The sequence below is a fragment of the Quercus lobata genome, chromosome 4 (assembly GCF_001633185.2).
Source record: "Quercus lobata isolate SW786 chromosome 4, ValleyOak3.0 Primary Assembly, whole genome shotgun sequence".
Taxonomy (NCBI): Eukaryota; Viridiplantae; Streptophyta; class Magnoliopsida; order Fagales; family Fagaceae; genus Quercus; species Quercus lobata.
In genome coordinates, this window is record NC_044907.1 from 23,533,261 (window position 1) to 23,550,683 (window position 17,423).

Below are 17,423 nucleotides of genomic sequence, written 5' to 3' on the forward strand. Positions count from 1 at the left end.
CCATTAACATTACCACATGCTAGGATGCGGAGGCTGCTAAATTAAGCCCCTCGTAAAATCAGAAGCCCAATTGTTACTTCTCAATCATAAGCCCAATAAATTTTCCTTTTTTAGAGGAGATTTCTTCTCGCGTCTATTTTAATTCTTTGAAACCTGAAAATAGGAACAAAGGTTGAATAGATCTTCCACAGACCTTAGTGTTTTATTTATATGATAGATTGTACCTGGCTACCAAATAGAGACGGAGTTGTTTCATGGAGAGAGAGAGATTGAATTGTGATTTAAGTGACTAATTTGATTTTTTTCGTTAAGCTACAATAATGTGCACTTTGTTAGTTATTGAACTCATATCAACACTGCTATTTATAGAAGTAGGACTGTAGTTAAGGAAAATATGTACAGAGTAGTTCTAGTACCACATAAAATACCACAATTATCTTACGTGTTAGGCTATGACTAACATTCTATCATTTTTATATGAACCTACCACTTTTTCTTCACTACTTACAGACTGTCATGTGGACAGTTGTGGCACAAATTATGAAATTTTATGTGGCCTTAGAATTTTTGATACGTTAAACATGAAAGGACAACTTAAGATCTTCAACATGATGAATGGTCATAGTACTCAAAGGCGTATCTTTCCAATTTATTTCTCCAACAAAAACTTGTACAAAATATTTTAATTGCCACATTGTCCACCAGGTCCTCCAAACTCAAAGGTGTATTCATCTATTATACCCTGATATCCATTATAATCTAAGCCATAGCACTCAAGGTTATCAACGATGATCTCGCGAATGTAATCACGATAAGGCCCATATTTGAGTCCTATTTCATTTTTATACCAGATATTTTTAAATGAAGATATATGCTGATAATCAATGTCTGGAAATATTCTAGATCCCATGGGTGGGCTAATTCCATTTGGGGTAGTAACAGTAACTCCTCCCCATCCAACAGTTTCTGCTTTGGTGAGATTCTGAAATAACTTAGATGGAAAATATCCAATATTAATATCATCTTTGGATATCCACCAATTTCCTTCATCTAAATCCTGCAACGTAAAAGAGGGATATATAATCAACATAAAACACTTCCAAAAGATAAGTGCTATATCCATAACATTTTCGTAATACTTTAACACCAAATCCTAGATAGCAAGTTGCTATTGGTCTTAATTTGAATCTACTACTGAAATTACTTTATTACTTACTAATAACAGCTAATAAAAACCTACCATTTAAGATTTATTGTGAAAGTATTGTGAAAATATTCTAGACATAGTTCTCCTTCCGAAACTCTATATACATTTTTTCAACTTCATTTCAATATGTGAATATATGGAACTACAAACCTAGACTAGAAGGTTAAATATTACTAGTACCCAAAAAAAAAAAACCACCATTATTAACTGTTTGGTTCTAAAAGTTTAGAACAATTGGCAAATTATGAACACAAACTTGTCTAGAAATAGATCATTGAGTTTATAGGTATTATTAGACAATACTCAAGGTGATTCAAGTCAATATTCAAGAATATACAAACTACAGAAAGAAGAATTTGAAATCTTCCTGGTTCGACTGATCGAGAAACAACTTTGACGGATTGAAACACGTATCTGCAAAATTCTATTTCAGTCTAACTCTACTTAAACGTATTGGGTTTCAAGTAAAACATTAGTAGTATATAAGGGAAACCCTAAGAACTTTTTTATAAGGCTTTTCAGAGAGAGAAGAGTGTGCATCTTTTGTAGATCTAGGGTTTTGTACCTAAAAACTCTCTAAAGTCTTCTATTGGTGTTATTTCTTGAATAATATCTCAAGATTTGGTATTGTTGAAGTTACTGCATCAAGATCAACAATAGTTGAAGATCTAGACCTTCAAGGGTGGTCTTATAGTCACAAACAGGAGAGTTTGTGTATTTATCACAAGTGTAGGTGCTTGTGTTGCAAAGGCCTAATAGAGAAGAAGTCCATGGATTCGGAGCTTGCACGTGGTCGTGTTAGTAAGTTCTACATGTGATGGTAATAAGATGTTAGTGGTTTAAGTTTTATTGTAAACTTTGATTCTCGATAGTGAATTTGTTTTTTATCTTGAGGATAGTTAGGTTAAATCCTCCTCAAGTTTTTTACCGGTTTGGTTTTCCTAAGTCATTATATCGTTGTGTTATTTACTTTTCCGCTGCTTTGCATGATATGATTGTTTTGTTTTAATCTAAATCTGAATAATAAATCTAAATATTCACTTGGTTAATTAATTAAGTTAAACAATCTAATTTACAGGAGCCTAAAACCTAACATTAACAATAGATTTACCTTTACAATAGAGACTGATGTCTCTAATTGAGGTCCATTAGGAATATATATATTAAGAAAAGGTGACCCAACATAAATGCTTTTGTCAATTTGCACAAAACCTGCGCAATTAGCATTATAGCAGCCTATGTTTATAGAACCATCACTCTGTAATTTTCAAAGGCACTGTTAATTAGTATCCAAAATTTTAATGGTTCAAATATTAGCCAACAAGAAACAAGCTTATACCACAAGCAAAAAGTTACATAATAAATAATCACTTTTTATTTTTTTATTTTTTTTGAGAAGGATAATAAATAATCACTTAAATAGATAAATGAGAATCCTTCTATGGATTTTTAAATGTGTAGTAACGAAAGAATAGAGAACTACTTACTGTCCAATATGTAAAGAAATAAGAATACCTGGTACCCTTGTATAGACTTGGAGAAACCTGTTTGGAATCAATGAGTATAAACATTAAATTCTTTTGAATACCCACTGAAAATTTTGAAGTTTTATTATACATTGATTATTAACACAAAAATTTCAATCATGTCTAGGCCCCAAGGTGATTTATTGTATTTTTTTTACCAGTTCATTACACTTTTTTCTGTTTCCATAGATATCAGAACTTTAACCTTTCTAATTAATTATAATAAAAAAATTGAGTTTTTGGTAATGATATCTTATAGTGAAACATTTTTTTTTCCTCAATATGAATGGCATCTTATTCATCAAAGGAAAAACAACCCTTCGATGATGATGATGATGATGAATAAGATGACATTCATATTAAGGAAAAAAGATTAATGTTTCACTATAAGATATCATTACCAAAACTCAATTTTAAAAATTAATTAAAAAGATTAAAGTTCCGTTATCATGGAAACAGAAAAAAGTGGAATGAATTGGTAAAGAAAGGAAAAACAACCCTGATTCTAAAAAAAAAATAAAAAATAAAAAATAAAAAAAGGAAAAACAACCCATTTTTCTTCATTAAAAATGCACATCATTTATTGCATTCATGACTAGACCATTTTACCTAGATCAATAGAAGTGCATCAAATCAAAGATTAAGGTGGGAATATCAACAAAATAAGTATAAATTTAAGTTACCATCCACCCTGTTATGATAGTATTCAAATTATTCTCTGGACCATTCAGGACATAGATTGCGGCAGAGCTCTCTCCCTCCTGAACTTTAGGATTATACACACCGATGTCTCCTGAAACTCCAGTGTAACTTTTATCTTTAATCTTTTTCAATTGTAGAACTACACGCTGTACAATGTAAGTTCTAAAAGTCAACCACATTTGAAAACTCTATATTACAACATTCCAGATTAAAGAATAAAATTAAAATTTTATAATATATAAATATAAGTTATACTTTTTTAAGGATTTTAATGAATCAAACTAAGTCAAGGAGTAAAGTATTCAAGCTTGATTTGTTTACTTGGCTATGGAGCTCAAACCGAATTTGGGCATACAGAACAAGCCTAAGAATGGTTTATTAATTTTTTGAACAAAACTCTAAGTTTGTTCATAAGATCAACTCTATTTTAACTTAATTTCATTTAATTTCTGCAAAACAAATCTATGTATCTATCTCTCTTTGTACATAATAGCCATCAAATACTATATTAAATTTTATTGATAAATTTTTATATATTTCAGTAGTAGTTCTGTTTTTCCAAACAAGAAATAATGGTGCATCTTTTGATAAAATTTTCCATAAATTCTTTCATAATTAAATACTGAAAGTATTATTTTTAGGGTTCACAAATATATTGAGTCCAGTTATAGTTCTAGTTAGACTTGGTTCTTTAGATAAACAAACTTCAAACTTGAGCTCAAATTTGGTTCATTTGGTTAATAAACAATGTTGAACAACCATTTTCACAAATCCTTTTACAGCCACATATTTTTGTTAAAATGTTATGTGTATTTTTTCTGATACCAAGTGTGGCTATGATTGCGTTCAACATCTCAAAATATACAGCAAAGAACTTACTTGAACACTAGGAGATGCTGTTGTTTGAGGATGAATATTATTTGACAATGACTTAATTGTTATAAGGTCCTCTTTTGTTGTCCTACGAATAGGAACGGTTCCTAATGGACAAGTATCTTTCCCTAAACCGATCACTGAAGGTCTGATTCGCGATGGACCTATGTTCTTTGTTGTTCTTAGTGAAAAACAAGGTCTTCTTTGAAAAAGCAAAAACCCAAACCAAAAAACATAATGTGTTTCCCAAGTTACAAATCTTTATTAATAGCAGCAACAACAATAACAACAACAACAACAACAACAATAATAACTAAAACACAGCAATAACAATGAAGTCTTAGTTCTAAAATTTTGAGGTCAACTCTGTATTCTAAACAAACAAATAAAAGTAAGTTATATATATGAATTTATGTCATTCTATTATATCGGAATCATTCTATATCTTTATTGTACATCTCCTTGTACTAATAATTCATTCATTATTACATTTACAAATGTTAGCATATACTCATACTAATGTAAATCCAATGAACCATACAAAAATTTGAATCTGTATGAAAGATTAGCAAAATTGGAAAAAACACTATTTAAACTATGAAAAACAAATGATTTTTTAGAAAAATAACAAATATTTTAGAAATAGCGAATTCAAATGGTCTAAATTTTTTTTATGTTGAGTTATCTTGATCAAATAACCATAATTTCCTTCAGTTTTGCACTTTTATTTTATGGGCTTTTAATATTTTTTTTTTCTAATCTTTTGGGCTTCTAAATTTTTTGCTTTTGAACTTTAGTAAATACTAAATAGTCAAAAGATCAATTTGAGTGTCCTATTCTTTCAATAAATTCAATATTTGAATAAAATTTCTAAACAATAATATTGTTTTAATTTCTAAACAATCAATTATATATATATATATATATATATATAACCAATTGTTTATTTCTTCTGATATGGGAATTAATAGATTTGATCATTGCTCAATTGCCTGGATTTTGTGATCTTTCAATAAAGGATGGTCAAAGGCCGATTGTTTATTGATATCAATACAATCAATGATATATCCAAACTCTGTCTACAAAATAAAAGATGTACAGATTCAAAACAAGTTCTATACAAAATTAATAATAATAAGAAGAAGAAGGCTTCTATAATTTACTGAATATTTACAGTAGAAAAAAAAGAAGAAGAAGAAGATAATTGTGATTGTAAAGATACTTTATTATTATTATTATTATGATTCTGGGGAGGGGGCGGGGTGAGATCTGAACCACAATGAATTAAAATAATAACAACAAGAAGAACACATATGCTCTAAATGGAATGTTTAAATCTATATGTTTGATAATCTTTCGTGTCACATTCATTTTTTGACTCGTAGAATACATTACAATATTGCAACATATAAAAATAATGAACATCAATCTAAAAAACCCTAATACCTGAATGCTTTAAAGAGGAAGTTTGTTGATGAACTTGAGTTGTCTTTCCAACTTCAAGTCCTCTTATTTGGATATAATTCGTGTTCCATTCACTTGATAACAGCTAGTCAAACATAGGCACAAAACCACATGAATAATCATTTTTTCAAAATCCATTACCTCTCCAATTCAATATAGATATGCAGAATCACTGTGAACTGAACTCAAAAACTATTTACAGAGGACTGCTGGTATATAATAGAAATTAAAAAGAATTCATTTAAGAAAAAATATTATGGAAAGATCTAATATATTGAAATGTGGATTCAATTTTTAAGACTCTCCATAAAATTATTTATAAAGGAAGTGATAAATGTATTCAATTTTTATGACGTTCTTCATAAAATTCTTTATAAAGGAAGTGATATAATTATAGAAACAAATTATAAAAGAATCTCCATTTGTTTCAACATTAACATTTTATGGAAAATGATTCAGATTTCAAAAAAAAAAAAGAAAACTCTTTCTAGATAACTATCTTATTTTCTTATATTTTGTAATAACCTTAAAATAAGTTGAAAAACTATTTTTTGACTTCCACGAGAGAGTTTTTTTTCCACAAAATTTTAGTGGAAAATAAATCTATCTCAAAAAAGTGAAACATTTAATCAGGGTTCCAGAGTTTATTGATATCTCATCCATTTTAATTCCAATTTTGGCCCGTAAATTGTAATTTCAAAGGGAAAAATATGACTTACGAGATGGTCTAAAATTTAACCCGATCTAACTACCTGATCAAAAAATCAAACTTTTTAACCATTCTCAATTAGGGTTTTTGGTCTTAATTCTTATCAGAAGGGATTTAATCATTGCAACTTTTTTGATTCTTTGCCTAATCATGTTGCGTTTATTTATTACCCCTTTTTACCTTTAAAAATCATAATTTTCACCTTTTTTTTTTTAATGAATTTTTATCATCAACACGTTAATTGGGACCGGATAAAATATGGTATCGAAAGCTCCATTAAAAAAAAAAAAAAAAAAAAAAAAAAAAAAAATTGCTATGGACCACTCGACCCCATACCTTCTTCCAAACAGCTTGCACCTCATGCAGTGTGCTAGGACCTGAAGACTCCATTCCTGGAGATAGAAATTTGTAGCCCGATTTCATTGTGAAAACTCGAGATTGAGTGAAGGGCTAGATGAGCCTGTCTTCAAACGGATTTTGACAAAGTGGAATGAATTGGATCAGATTGGCAGCAAGACAACATCCCACTGCTTGGAAATTGGGTTGATGAGAAAACTAACTTATGCTTCTGTAAATTCTAGTACGATGGGAGAAAGAATTTTCGAGTGAGTAGTGGAAGGGAGCCATGGGTCTGACCATAAGCTTATGGCATCACCAGTTCCCACCCTCTATCTACAAAATATTTCTGTCTAGAAGCTTCCCTAGACAATTAAATTTCAGACAAAATCTGCCTAAAAGTTCTAGAAGCTGCCTTGTGAAAGAACTAAGCTTCAATGTCTGTTACTTAACTGACCTCCAGCAAGTATAAATTGGAACCAAGGTGTTCCCACGTCTATGGAAGTAGGATAACCACCAAGCCTTAGTTAAGAGTGTTCATGTGCCTCACAAAAGTGGTGTGTATAGTGGAGTAGTGTCCATCAAGTGAATAGCCGTGTATGTCTAAGTGAGTATGTATGGGTTGTGACTATATATGTACAAGTGTGTTATCATTATTTTGAAATAAAATTTTGTTTGTTCTCTTTCATGTTGTGCTTTTTTTTTGAGCTTCCACTTGTTCCACAGGTGTGTTATCACTTGGACACACACGGCCACTGACTTGAAGGACACCACTCCACCATACACACTTCACTTTTGCAGGACACATGGACTCTCTTAACTATGGCTTGGTGATTATGCTAATATACGCATGTGGGAACTCCTTGGCTCCAAGCTAGCTTCATTTATTTTCTGTCAGATTCTACAAGTTTTCGGTTTCTGTACATCTCCCTTTTTCTTATTTCTTTGTCAAGGCAGCTTGTAGAACTTTAGGCAAATTGTGGCTGAAATTTAATTGTCTAGGGAAGCTTCTAGAGGAAGTACGAGAAGTGTTTTGAAGATATTTCCGGAGTGAGCAAGAGAGAGAATTAGGCTATGGCTTTGTGAGGAGCATATGATGGAGCAACAGTGGATTTCACAATTGTAGCCTCACATCATCTTCTTAGACCTTCAAACATTTTGTGCATAAAAAATGGTAATTAAACTATAAAACTCTTGACCATGTATGAAAAACTTAGCTTGATTGAAAAAAAAAAAAAAAAATGAAATATAGAATTAGCATGACTTATTACAACATTTTAAAGAATAAATCAATGGAAAAGTAGCTAATCCTATTCATATAAAATTTTGGTTACAATTAAAACTAAAACAATCTACAAAATCATCAAATGAATTATAAAATACTTTGTAGTCATTTTTTTATCAATGTAACTAAGGGTCCGTTTGGATTGAGCTTATTGTTACTGAAACTGAAAACTGAAAACTGAAAACTGAAAACACTGTAGCAAAATAATTTTTAAATGTGTAAATAGTGTCGTGGGATCCATGAATAGTGCATGAACAGTACGTAAACAGTACGTGAATAGTATTTTTTGTCCCCTGCACAGTGCTTTTACTGTTCACGTGCAGAGAAAAAAAAAAAAAAAAAAAAAAGGTAGGAAAACGTAGAGCTGAAACGCAAGTTTCAGCTCTACCCAAACGGGCACTAAGATTGATATTTTTTTTTATAAGAAAAAAAAAATATTGATTCTTAGAGCCTAGATATGACTTAATTAGAGATATAATCTATTGTTCAAAATTTCCCAAGAATGACAATAAAAAGCATAATTTTCCAATTGGAGTAGCTGAGTTTTGCTAGATATACTCAAACTTAGAAGCAATTTGATTTTTTTAAGTCAGCTAGATACTTAACACTATGGATATTACTAAGAGATGGAGTTATGAACATTAATAAAGATACTTTGGTGGCAATGAAGGGTCAACTTTCAAGCTTCTTAACAAGATGATTGGTGAGACAGTTAAAGGTGGAGCATATATGATGAAGCAAAAGGTAGGGAGGAGCTTTTCATTCATTAAAACACTAAAGGAAAGGGGTACCAATGAATAGAAAGTGAGATTTGTGAAGAATGTAATTAATAAGAGTGCAATGCTAAATTCTAGTGTTTGCTTCCTCCGTTGAGGATGTGGAGTAGTGCTTCCCACAAGTCCCCTTGGGGGAGGGGGTGGGTGGGGCTTGCAAAGGGAAATAATTCCCAAAATAGATAGTGAAAATTAAACATGTCATATGATTTGGAGGTTGGGATTTGTTAAGTCCAGCCGATAAGGGGATGAGTTCAGAGGTTTCCTTGTTAATTTTAGAATTTCACATAGGTTAGAAGAATAACAATGTGATAATTTTTATATATTAAGAGAATTCAGAAAGTTAGTTATGATTTCAAAAGATGTCCAAAATACCACTAATCTAATTAGATAATCCTTATTCTTAAAAAAATAAAAAAATATGGTTAAAAATTCAACAAAATTAAAAAAATATATATATTATCAGAAAAACTTTTTTACTAAAAATTATCACATTCTTTATCTAAACATATCTCGCATACGTTTGATACATTTTTTTTTTCCTTAAAACTAATCCAACAATTTATTCCATTTCAAATCTTAAATTTTAGTTTTATAAAAATATCTTCCTGTATAACTTTGCTGACGATAAATAAATTCAAATTAAAAATTATATTAAACTCAAAATAAAAGAAAAGTTTCATCGAACATGTGGAGCGCATGTGACAAGACTAGTTCCTATTAAGAGCGTTAATCTTATTGTTAAGTCCAACCCATGAGGGGATAAGTTCAGAAGTTTTTCCATAAATTCCTTATTAGAGATGGCCCAAATAAATGGGTGTTGATTTGAATAGTTTGTGAACTTTGCCATTTGTGTGGGCTGCACCGGTGGCTTCTTGGGCTTAATTTAATGTGCCATATTTACATGTTATGTGCCTTTTGTTGTATCAAAGGTTTCCTCAGCAAGCTTAATTTTTTACCGGTTATAAACTGCTTGAGCTTGCGTTCTATTCTATATTATGAATTTAATTTTGGGTTCAGAATGGGCTGATGATATATTTTTATTCTGGGTTTGGCTTGACTTGGGTTTAATGAAGGATTTCGGATTGGATTGTGTAAGTTTTGGGTTAAAATTGAGCATTGGGTTTTAAAAGGGGTGCAGCTTTCATTGGGCTTAGTCTAAATTTTCATTTTTTTTATTTTATTTAATAACAGAAGTGTGCAGCGCTTATAGAAACCTATGGGTTGGATTGCTCGTGGGTTCGTATTTTGAGTGATGGGCTTTATTTAGTTCAGATTGGACCCTGTAGATTAGGACTGGTGGGTTAGTGTGTTTGAGTTGAGGGCACTGATTTCTATACATGTGATGGGCTGATTAAAAAAACAACCCTTCAATTCAATCCAATCCATGCACACAACTAATGTAAATATTTCTGTTGGAGGAAATCTAATGTTGGATTAAATTTTTTACTTATACTCTAGTCTACATGCTTGCAAATTGTTAGTATGATATGAGATTAATAATTTTATCATCAATTAAATATTTAAATTTTAAGTTTTTGTAATTAAAATTGTGCATAAAAAAGATAGGTTACTAAATCGAATAATAAATACAATTCGATTAATATGAAACTTAGTATGCGTTTTGATAATATAGATAATATATAATCTAATGGTGAAAATTTTGAAATATTAATCCAATAAAAGGTTATTAGGTAGTGTAACATAATTTAGAGTTACATTAAGTGTAAAGAATAAGCGTGTCTTGTAGATGCCACCAAAACTAATATATAAAAAAGACTGAGGTTTTTCTTTCTTCATTTTGGGAGAAAAAGTTTAAAAAGAGGGGCAATTCTTAGGTAATTCCAAAGCAGGTTTTTTTTTTTTTTTTTTTGGCCATGCCTTTAAATTCACTGCATTAAAAAAATAATAATTAAAAAAAAAACATTTTGGTGTTCTAATTGGCTGGTTATTGGTTTGTGAATTTGACTTTGGGTTTTACATTATGAATTTATTTTTGGGTATGGAGTGGGATGATGGTATTTTTTTATTCTAAGCTTGGCTTGATTTGGGTTTTTATTTAAAAAAAAAAAAAAAAAAACTCTATCTCTCGCAAAAATTAAAAAATAATTTTTTGAATAATTTTAAGGTTGTTACCAAATATAAGAAAATGAGATAATTATCTAGGAAATGTTTTTTGAAAAATGATTCATTTTCCATAAAATATTAAAGTTGAAACAAGTGGAGATTCATTTGTAATTTCTTTCTATGATTGTATCACTTCCTTTATAAAGAATTTTATGTAGAAAGTCTTAAAAATTGATTTCACAATTCAATATATTTGACATTTCCACAATATATTTCCTTAAATGAATTCTTTTCAATTTTTATTATATATCAAAACTCCTTGTCGATACCATATTTTATCTGACCTTAATTCATGTGCCAAAACAAATACCAAAATCCAAAAAATTTGGAAAAAGGTGCAAAATGCTAGCTTTAAAGCTAAAAGGGGTAAAAAAAAAAAATACAACACGATTAGATAGTGGATCAAAATGGTCACAATGACTAAAAACCTTTTTAATAGCAACTGAGGCCAAACCCTAATTGGGTATTGTCAAAAGTTGACTTTCTTTCTCTGGTGCGAGCAGGAGATTAAAGCCAAGGCTTTTTTTTTTTTTTTTTTTAATAGAGAAACTCTAGTTAATTTGTTTTATTGTTTATATAAAATTTTTTTGTCATAACCATTTGAAAATTGATTCAAAACATAATCCAATATGTGTAAATATATAATTTTGTAAAAGAGTGTTTTGGGAAATTTGACTAAATATGATACCATTTGGAATAATAATTCCTATTCAACCATTTGGTGATATGTGTCATCACCAAATGGTTGAACATGCTTGCAATAAATTTTAGGTTAAGATATTCTTTTCAACTTTAAAATATATTCCAGGTTTTATTTTTGTCTTTAAAATAAAATATTCTATTTCCATCACTGAAAATAAAAAAATGTTCTACATTCATTCTTCCATTCACCCTATTGAATTTTTTTCTAAGTGTCTAATGGAAAAATACCTGGAAGTTATCAGGGAAAAAAATAAAACACAAATTTTATTGTTTTCGTCATTGAAACGTAGTCTAGGTTCTATTTTCATCCATAAATTAAGTATGCATCCAATTAGACACTAGAAAAACTTAACGAAAGTGGATGAATGGACGAACTAAGGGACATTTTAAATTTTTAGGGATGAAAATAGAATATGGATTGTATTGTTCATGGTATCAGAGTAGAAGGTCTTGAGTTTGATTCATGTCTCCTTCACTCTACCTAGCATTTAAATTTCCATGTATTGGGTCTCACTTATTAATAGGTAGTTTCAGCTCACACGTGAAAGGGGAATGATAGAGGTATGTGATTAAATGATTAAGTTCATCAAGGTTAACAAAGTCCAACTATAACAAATATTTGTTAATAATTGTTAGCAGGAGATGCTGAAGAACTTTTAAGTGCATGCAAAAGCGAATACGTCTTGAATGATCCCAATGACAATGTGCCATTTCTTCCCTTTGGTTGTTTAGAGTAAAATTAAACAAATACCATCTTAAACAGAATTATTGTTTAGTGTCTTTTTTTGCTCATTTTAATTGTTTTTCAGCAGCTTTTGGTATTATCATGTTTTGGAAGATTTTAGACTATTTATGTAAACAATGTGTTATGATAAATACTATAGCTGTGTTAAAAAATTTCTTATTTGTATTGTTTAAAAAAAAAAAAAAAGGAAATAGAAGTATAAAAACAAAATATCACCTACATTACTATTAAGAGAATTTTTTTTTTTTTTAAAATAAAATGCCAAAACTCTTCATTTATCCCATTTCGAGGTTTATACATTTGCAAATCACCGAGCCAGATATGAATGTTATGAGATCTAGCACCAAAGAATACACTTTAATAGGATTGAGGTCGTTATTTAAATTATGTGTGGATGTGTGTTCATTTTTTTGGTAACTATATCTCATTACTCTCCTATCTCTTAAAAAAAAAGAAAAAACTTCTAAAGAGACTAGTTAAAATAATTATTACATCATCACAGTTTGATCTCCGATTAAAACCCAGTCCAACCTAAAAATCATGAACCCCTCCTCTTTTGAGTTTCAAGTTTTTTCAATGGTTCTATTTTTAAAACCACGAATTTAAGTGACTAAATTGTTTTTTCCTCCGATTTGCTACAATAATATTTAGAATATGGCATTGTTCGTGTGCGTAGCTATTAATAATAACAAAGCGAACTCAGATCAACACGATGCTATTTATAGAAGTAAGATAGTACTTGATGCAAAACCTAAAAGATTTGGTTGGGTTTCTAAACAACGAAACAGAAAAACATATTATCAAGTTCAATATATTAAAAGTATGGAAGGACAACTTGCTGTTATTGACATGAATGGTCATAGCCGAACGAGCCGCTGTAACTTTCTAGTTTATTTTCGCAAAGATAATTGTTACAAAATATTTTAATTACCAGTCTCCACCTGGTCTACCAAAATCAAAGGTGTATCCTTGCAACACACGATATTCAGGATCCCTTACGTTATAATAGCCAGTACTATCAATGATTTTCTCATAGCTATGGTCATCAAAGTCACGAATTCCTGTATTATTTAAATACTGAACCAATCTTTTTTTTTTTTTTTTGATAACCAGCTATACTGAACCAATCTAATTGAACATGAATGCTCATATTTGCCATCTGGAAATATTCCAGATCCCAATGGTGGGCAAATTCCAGCTGGGGGATTAGGAGCAACAGTAGCACCTCCCCAACCAACAATTCCAGGATTGGTGAAATTATTAAATATTTCTGCTGGATAATATCCAACATTAATATCGCTGTATTTTACCCACCAATTGCCATCATCCCCCTGTCACATAAAAGAGCGCGCGAGAGTATATGATCAAAGTCACAAATTAAACTCTAGGAACCCTTTTCAACTTTGTTTCAAATTTTGAATATATATGTGTTAGTGTATAGCTTGTACTAGTTTAGCCCATTGGGCTTAGCCCAGTATACTGTACTTGTACTTTACTTCTTTTACTTATACTGCACACATATCTAGCCTATATAACGCTCTCTATTGTATATTGTTAGACATACATCTATATACAAACTATTCAGTCTTTCTCATACTTTATATTCTTAACATGGTATCAGAGCCATTCTTCTGACTTTCTGGTTCCTGTGGACATCTCCGGCGTCCTTCCGCTGCCCTCGCCTTCATCCAGTAACCACTGTCAGAAGTGAGTCACCGCCGTCACGCCCACAGTTTCAGCAACTCTCGGATCTCATCGTTCTGCTCATCCAACTGTAAAAGCAAAGGCATTGAGTGACAGAACAGACAACCCCGAGCAAAACCCAACCAAGAACGGCCAGAAAACACATCACACGCACCCACACGCGCCGCCTGAATTTTCTGCCTCACGAGCACGCGCTCCACGCGCCGCCATGCGCCGTCCCTCTCACTCACGCGCCAGTCCAGAAGGCCCCCACGCGCCAACCTTGTTTCACGGACTGCCACGTCAGCCCTAGTGTGACGTCACACCGCCACGTTAGCACACGTCATCCGTTGACCGTTGACTTTGACCGTTGACCAAGTCAAAATTTTTCAACAGGACCTGTCTTGCTCAGTTTTTTGCGTAGATTCTGATGTTGGGCTCCGTTTCCGCATTTGAGGTCTCTAAATCTCACTTTTTTGTCATTTTCTTCATTATGGCTCAACCAAGTGAACGAGATATCATACGTCCTATTACCATCATGTTGGATGGTCCTACTAGCTATCATGCATGGTCTCAGAATATGACTGTCTTTCTCAAGGGTCGTAAACTGTGGCGATATGTGACTGGCTCAATTCCTAAGCCAGTACCAAACCCTAAGTCCAAAGCCACAGATGGTGAAGAGTCTTCCAAGATTGCTGTTACAACAGATGATTATGAAGAACGTCTAGAAGAATGGGAGAGTATTCAGAGTAAGATCTTGTCTTGGTTTATCAATACCTCTATTCCCTCCATTCATAATCTTCTTCCTTGTCTTGAAACTGCTGAGACTACTTGGAAATTTTTGGCCGATCGCTATAACTGCACTAATAATTCAAGCTTGGAGTTTCACATTGAATCAAAACTTTATCAAATGCGCCAAGAGACAGGTCAGTCTATTTCTGATTTTTATTCTCAGACTTCTATTATGTGGGAACAACTCTCTGCTACAGATCCTCCACTGATGTGTTCTAAGGATATTGAGCTCTTTGTCAAATATCGAGATCGTCGTAGATTTATGCATTTCATGATGGGTTTGCGTGAGGATTTTGAGTCTACTAGAGCTTCTCTACTTAGCCGGTCTCCTACTCCTTCTCTTGATGCTGCAGTCAAGGAGCTCATTTCTGAGGAGAATCGTCGGCCTACTTATCACATGACATCATCTGATCATGTATTGGCTACACCTTCACCACAGCCTCCCATTGCTGCATTCCGTGCTCCTCCGCGAATAAACTCTAGGAGACCCACCTCTCAGTCTTCCAAAGGTGCTCACTGCAAGTTTTGCCGTGCCAAAAGCCATGACATTTTTGTTTGTCGTAAGCTACAGAAATTTGTGCAAGAGCAGAATAAAGCTTCTCTTCCTCAGGCAGCTGCTATGTGTCCTTCAGATCTATCGGTTCCCACAGGTCCATCTTTGACTTCCTCACTTACTACGGCTGATATTGAGGTAGTTGTTCAACAGGTTTTATCCCGCACTTCCACTGCCCTTTCTGTCACCTCAAGTAAACAACCTTGGTTTTTTGATACTGCATGTTGTAACCATATGACTCTTGATGAATCCCAATTTTCTGATAAGGCACCCTTAGAACATCCAATTACCATTTACACTACTGATGGAACTCCTATGCCTGTTAGTCATAAAGGAAAAATCTATTCTTCTTGTTTATCCCTTAGTGACACTTTTCATATTCCAAAGTTATCCCTAAATTTGCTTTTTGTTGGTCAACTTTGCGAATTAGGCGTAGATCTTCTATTTACTAATCATGGTGTGGATGTGCAGGATCCCCGGACGAGTCAAGTACTTGGGACAGGCCGTAAGGTTGGTCGCATGTTTGAGGTTCATGACTTGAAGATTCCTTCACAAGTTGTTTCTGCAGCTGCTACCACTGCCACCTCCTCACCTGATCTATGGCATGCTCGTCTTGGTCATCCATCCTTATCTCGTTTTCAGTTGTTAGCTTCTCAAGGTCATTTAGGTTCAGTTCAGTTTCAAAAATTTGATTGTATTTCCTGTCATTTTGGCAAACAAACAAAATTGCCCTTTAATAAAAGTGACTCATTTTCTTCTGCCCCCTTTGATCTTATATATTCTGATATTTGGGGTCCTGCACCTGTTCCCACTAAGGGGGGATCTAAATATTTTGTCATATTTGTGGATAATTTTTCTCGGTATACTTGGATTTATCTACTTCACCATAGTTCTGAACTTGTGTCTATTTACCAAACATTTCATAAAATGATTGAAAAACAGTTCAATCACACCGTTAAAGTCTTTCGATCAGATAATGCTCAAGAATATAATGATAAATCTTTCCTATCCTTTTTAGACAGACATGGTACTCTTCCTCAGCGGTCTTGTCCTTACACCTCTCAGCAAAATGGTCGTGCAGAACGAAAACATTGTCACATTCTTGATGTTGTCCGCACCCTTCTTATTTCAGTCTCTCTTCCTGAACGCTTTTGGGGTGAGGCAGCACTCACTGCTGTGCACACCATTAATCGTATTCCTTCACCAACTACACACAACAAATCACCATTTGAGCTTCTCTACGGTCAAACTCCTGACTACTCCTCTCTTCGGGTTTTTGGTTGTGCTTGCTTTGTCTCTCTTCCTCCTCATGAACGAACAAAGCTCCAACCTCGTACTCGTCTCTGTTGTTTCCTTGGTTATGGTGTGTCTCAAAAAGGGTTTTGCTGCTATGATCCCATTTCTCATCGCCTTCGTGTCTCCCGTCATGTTGAGTTTTGGGAATATCGTCCTTTCACGAGTCTTCAGCAGTTTCCTGCATCTTCTTCCTCAGAGTCTCCTATTTTTACTGATCTTTTCCTCCCTCTCTATCCTGAACTTGTGGAGGATTCTTCAACATCGACTGCCTCTCCAGACGACTCATCTCCGGTTCTGTCTCCGGCATATGACCCGCCTGTCTTGGATCCTGTGGCACCACCCTCTCCTGAGTCTCTTATTGGTCCTGAACTTCGTCGTTCCACTCGGGTAAGCATTCCTCCCCCTTATCTCATTAATTATCATTGCTCTTTTGCTATTGCCACTCTCTATGAACCTTACACCTATCGTGAGGCTTATACTGACCCTCTTTGGCAGCAAGTTATGAATGAAGAACTAGATGCCTTTCATAAGAATCACACTTGGAATATGGTTGATTTGTCTCTTGGTCAGTTTATAGTAGGTTGTAGGTGGGTTTACAAGATCAAGACCAAGGCTGATGGATCTGTTGAAAGATACAAGGCTCGCCTAGT

The 17,423-nt window shown here is 32.9% G+C and overlaps 1 protein-coding gene across 1 annotated transcript; it reads right to left on the reverse strand.

The window, feature by feature from the left end:
- Positions 1 to 682: 682 nt before the first annotated feature.
- LOC115984865 lies at positions 683 to 6,871 on the reverse strand. The gene is made up of 5 exons (XM_031107861.1): positions 6,818 to 6,871; positions 3,417 to 3,581; positions 2,695 to 2,751; positions 2,319 to 2,465; positions 683 to 1,057 (listed from the first exon to the last, which is right to left on the reverse strand). The coding sequence occupies exons 1-5, from the start codon at positions 6,869 to 6,871 to the stop codon at positions 683 to 685; spliced, it is 798 nt and encodes a 265-aa protein (XP_030963721.1).
- Between the last annotated feature and the right edge of the window lie 10,552 nt (positions 6,872 to 17,423).

What these genes read in the sequence shown, in the direction of transcription:
- LOC115984865 (XM_031107861.1), bottom strand. Translation starts at nt 6,871, where the DNA reads ATGGAGTCTTCAGGTCCTAGCACACTGCATGAGGTGCAAGCTGTTTGG. An exon ending in ATTTCTTTACATATTGGACA is followed by an intron (nt 2,466 to 2,694) that starts GTAAGTAGTTCT and finishes TGAAAATTACAG; the next exon opens with AGTGATGGTTCTATAAACAT. An exon ending in CATCAGTCTCTATTGTAAAG is followed by an intron (nt 1,058 to 2,318) that starts GTAAATCTATTG and finishes TTTACGTTGCAG; the next exon opens with GATTTAGATGAAGGAAATTG.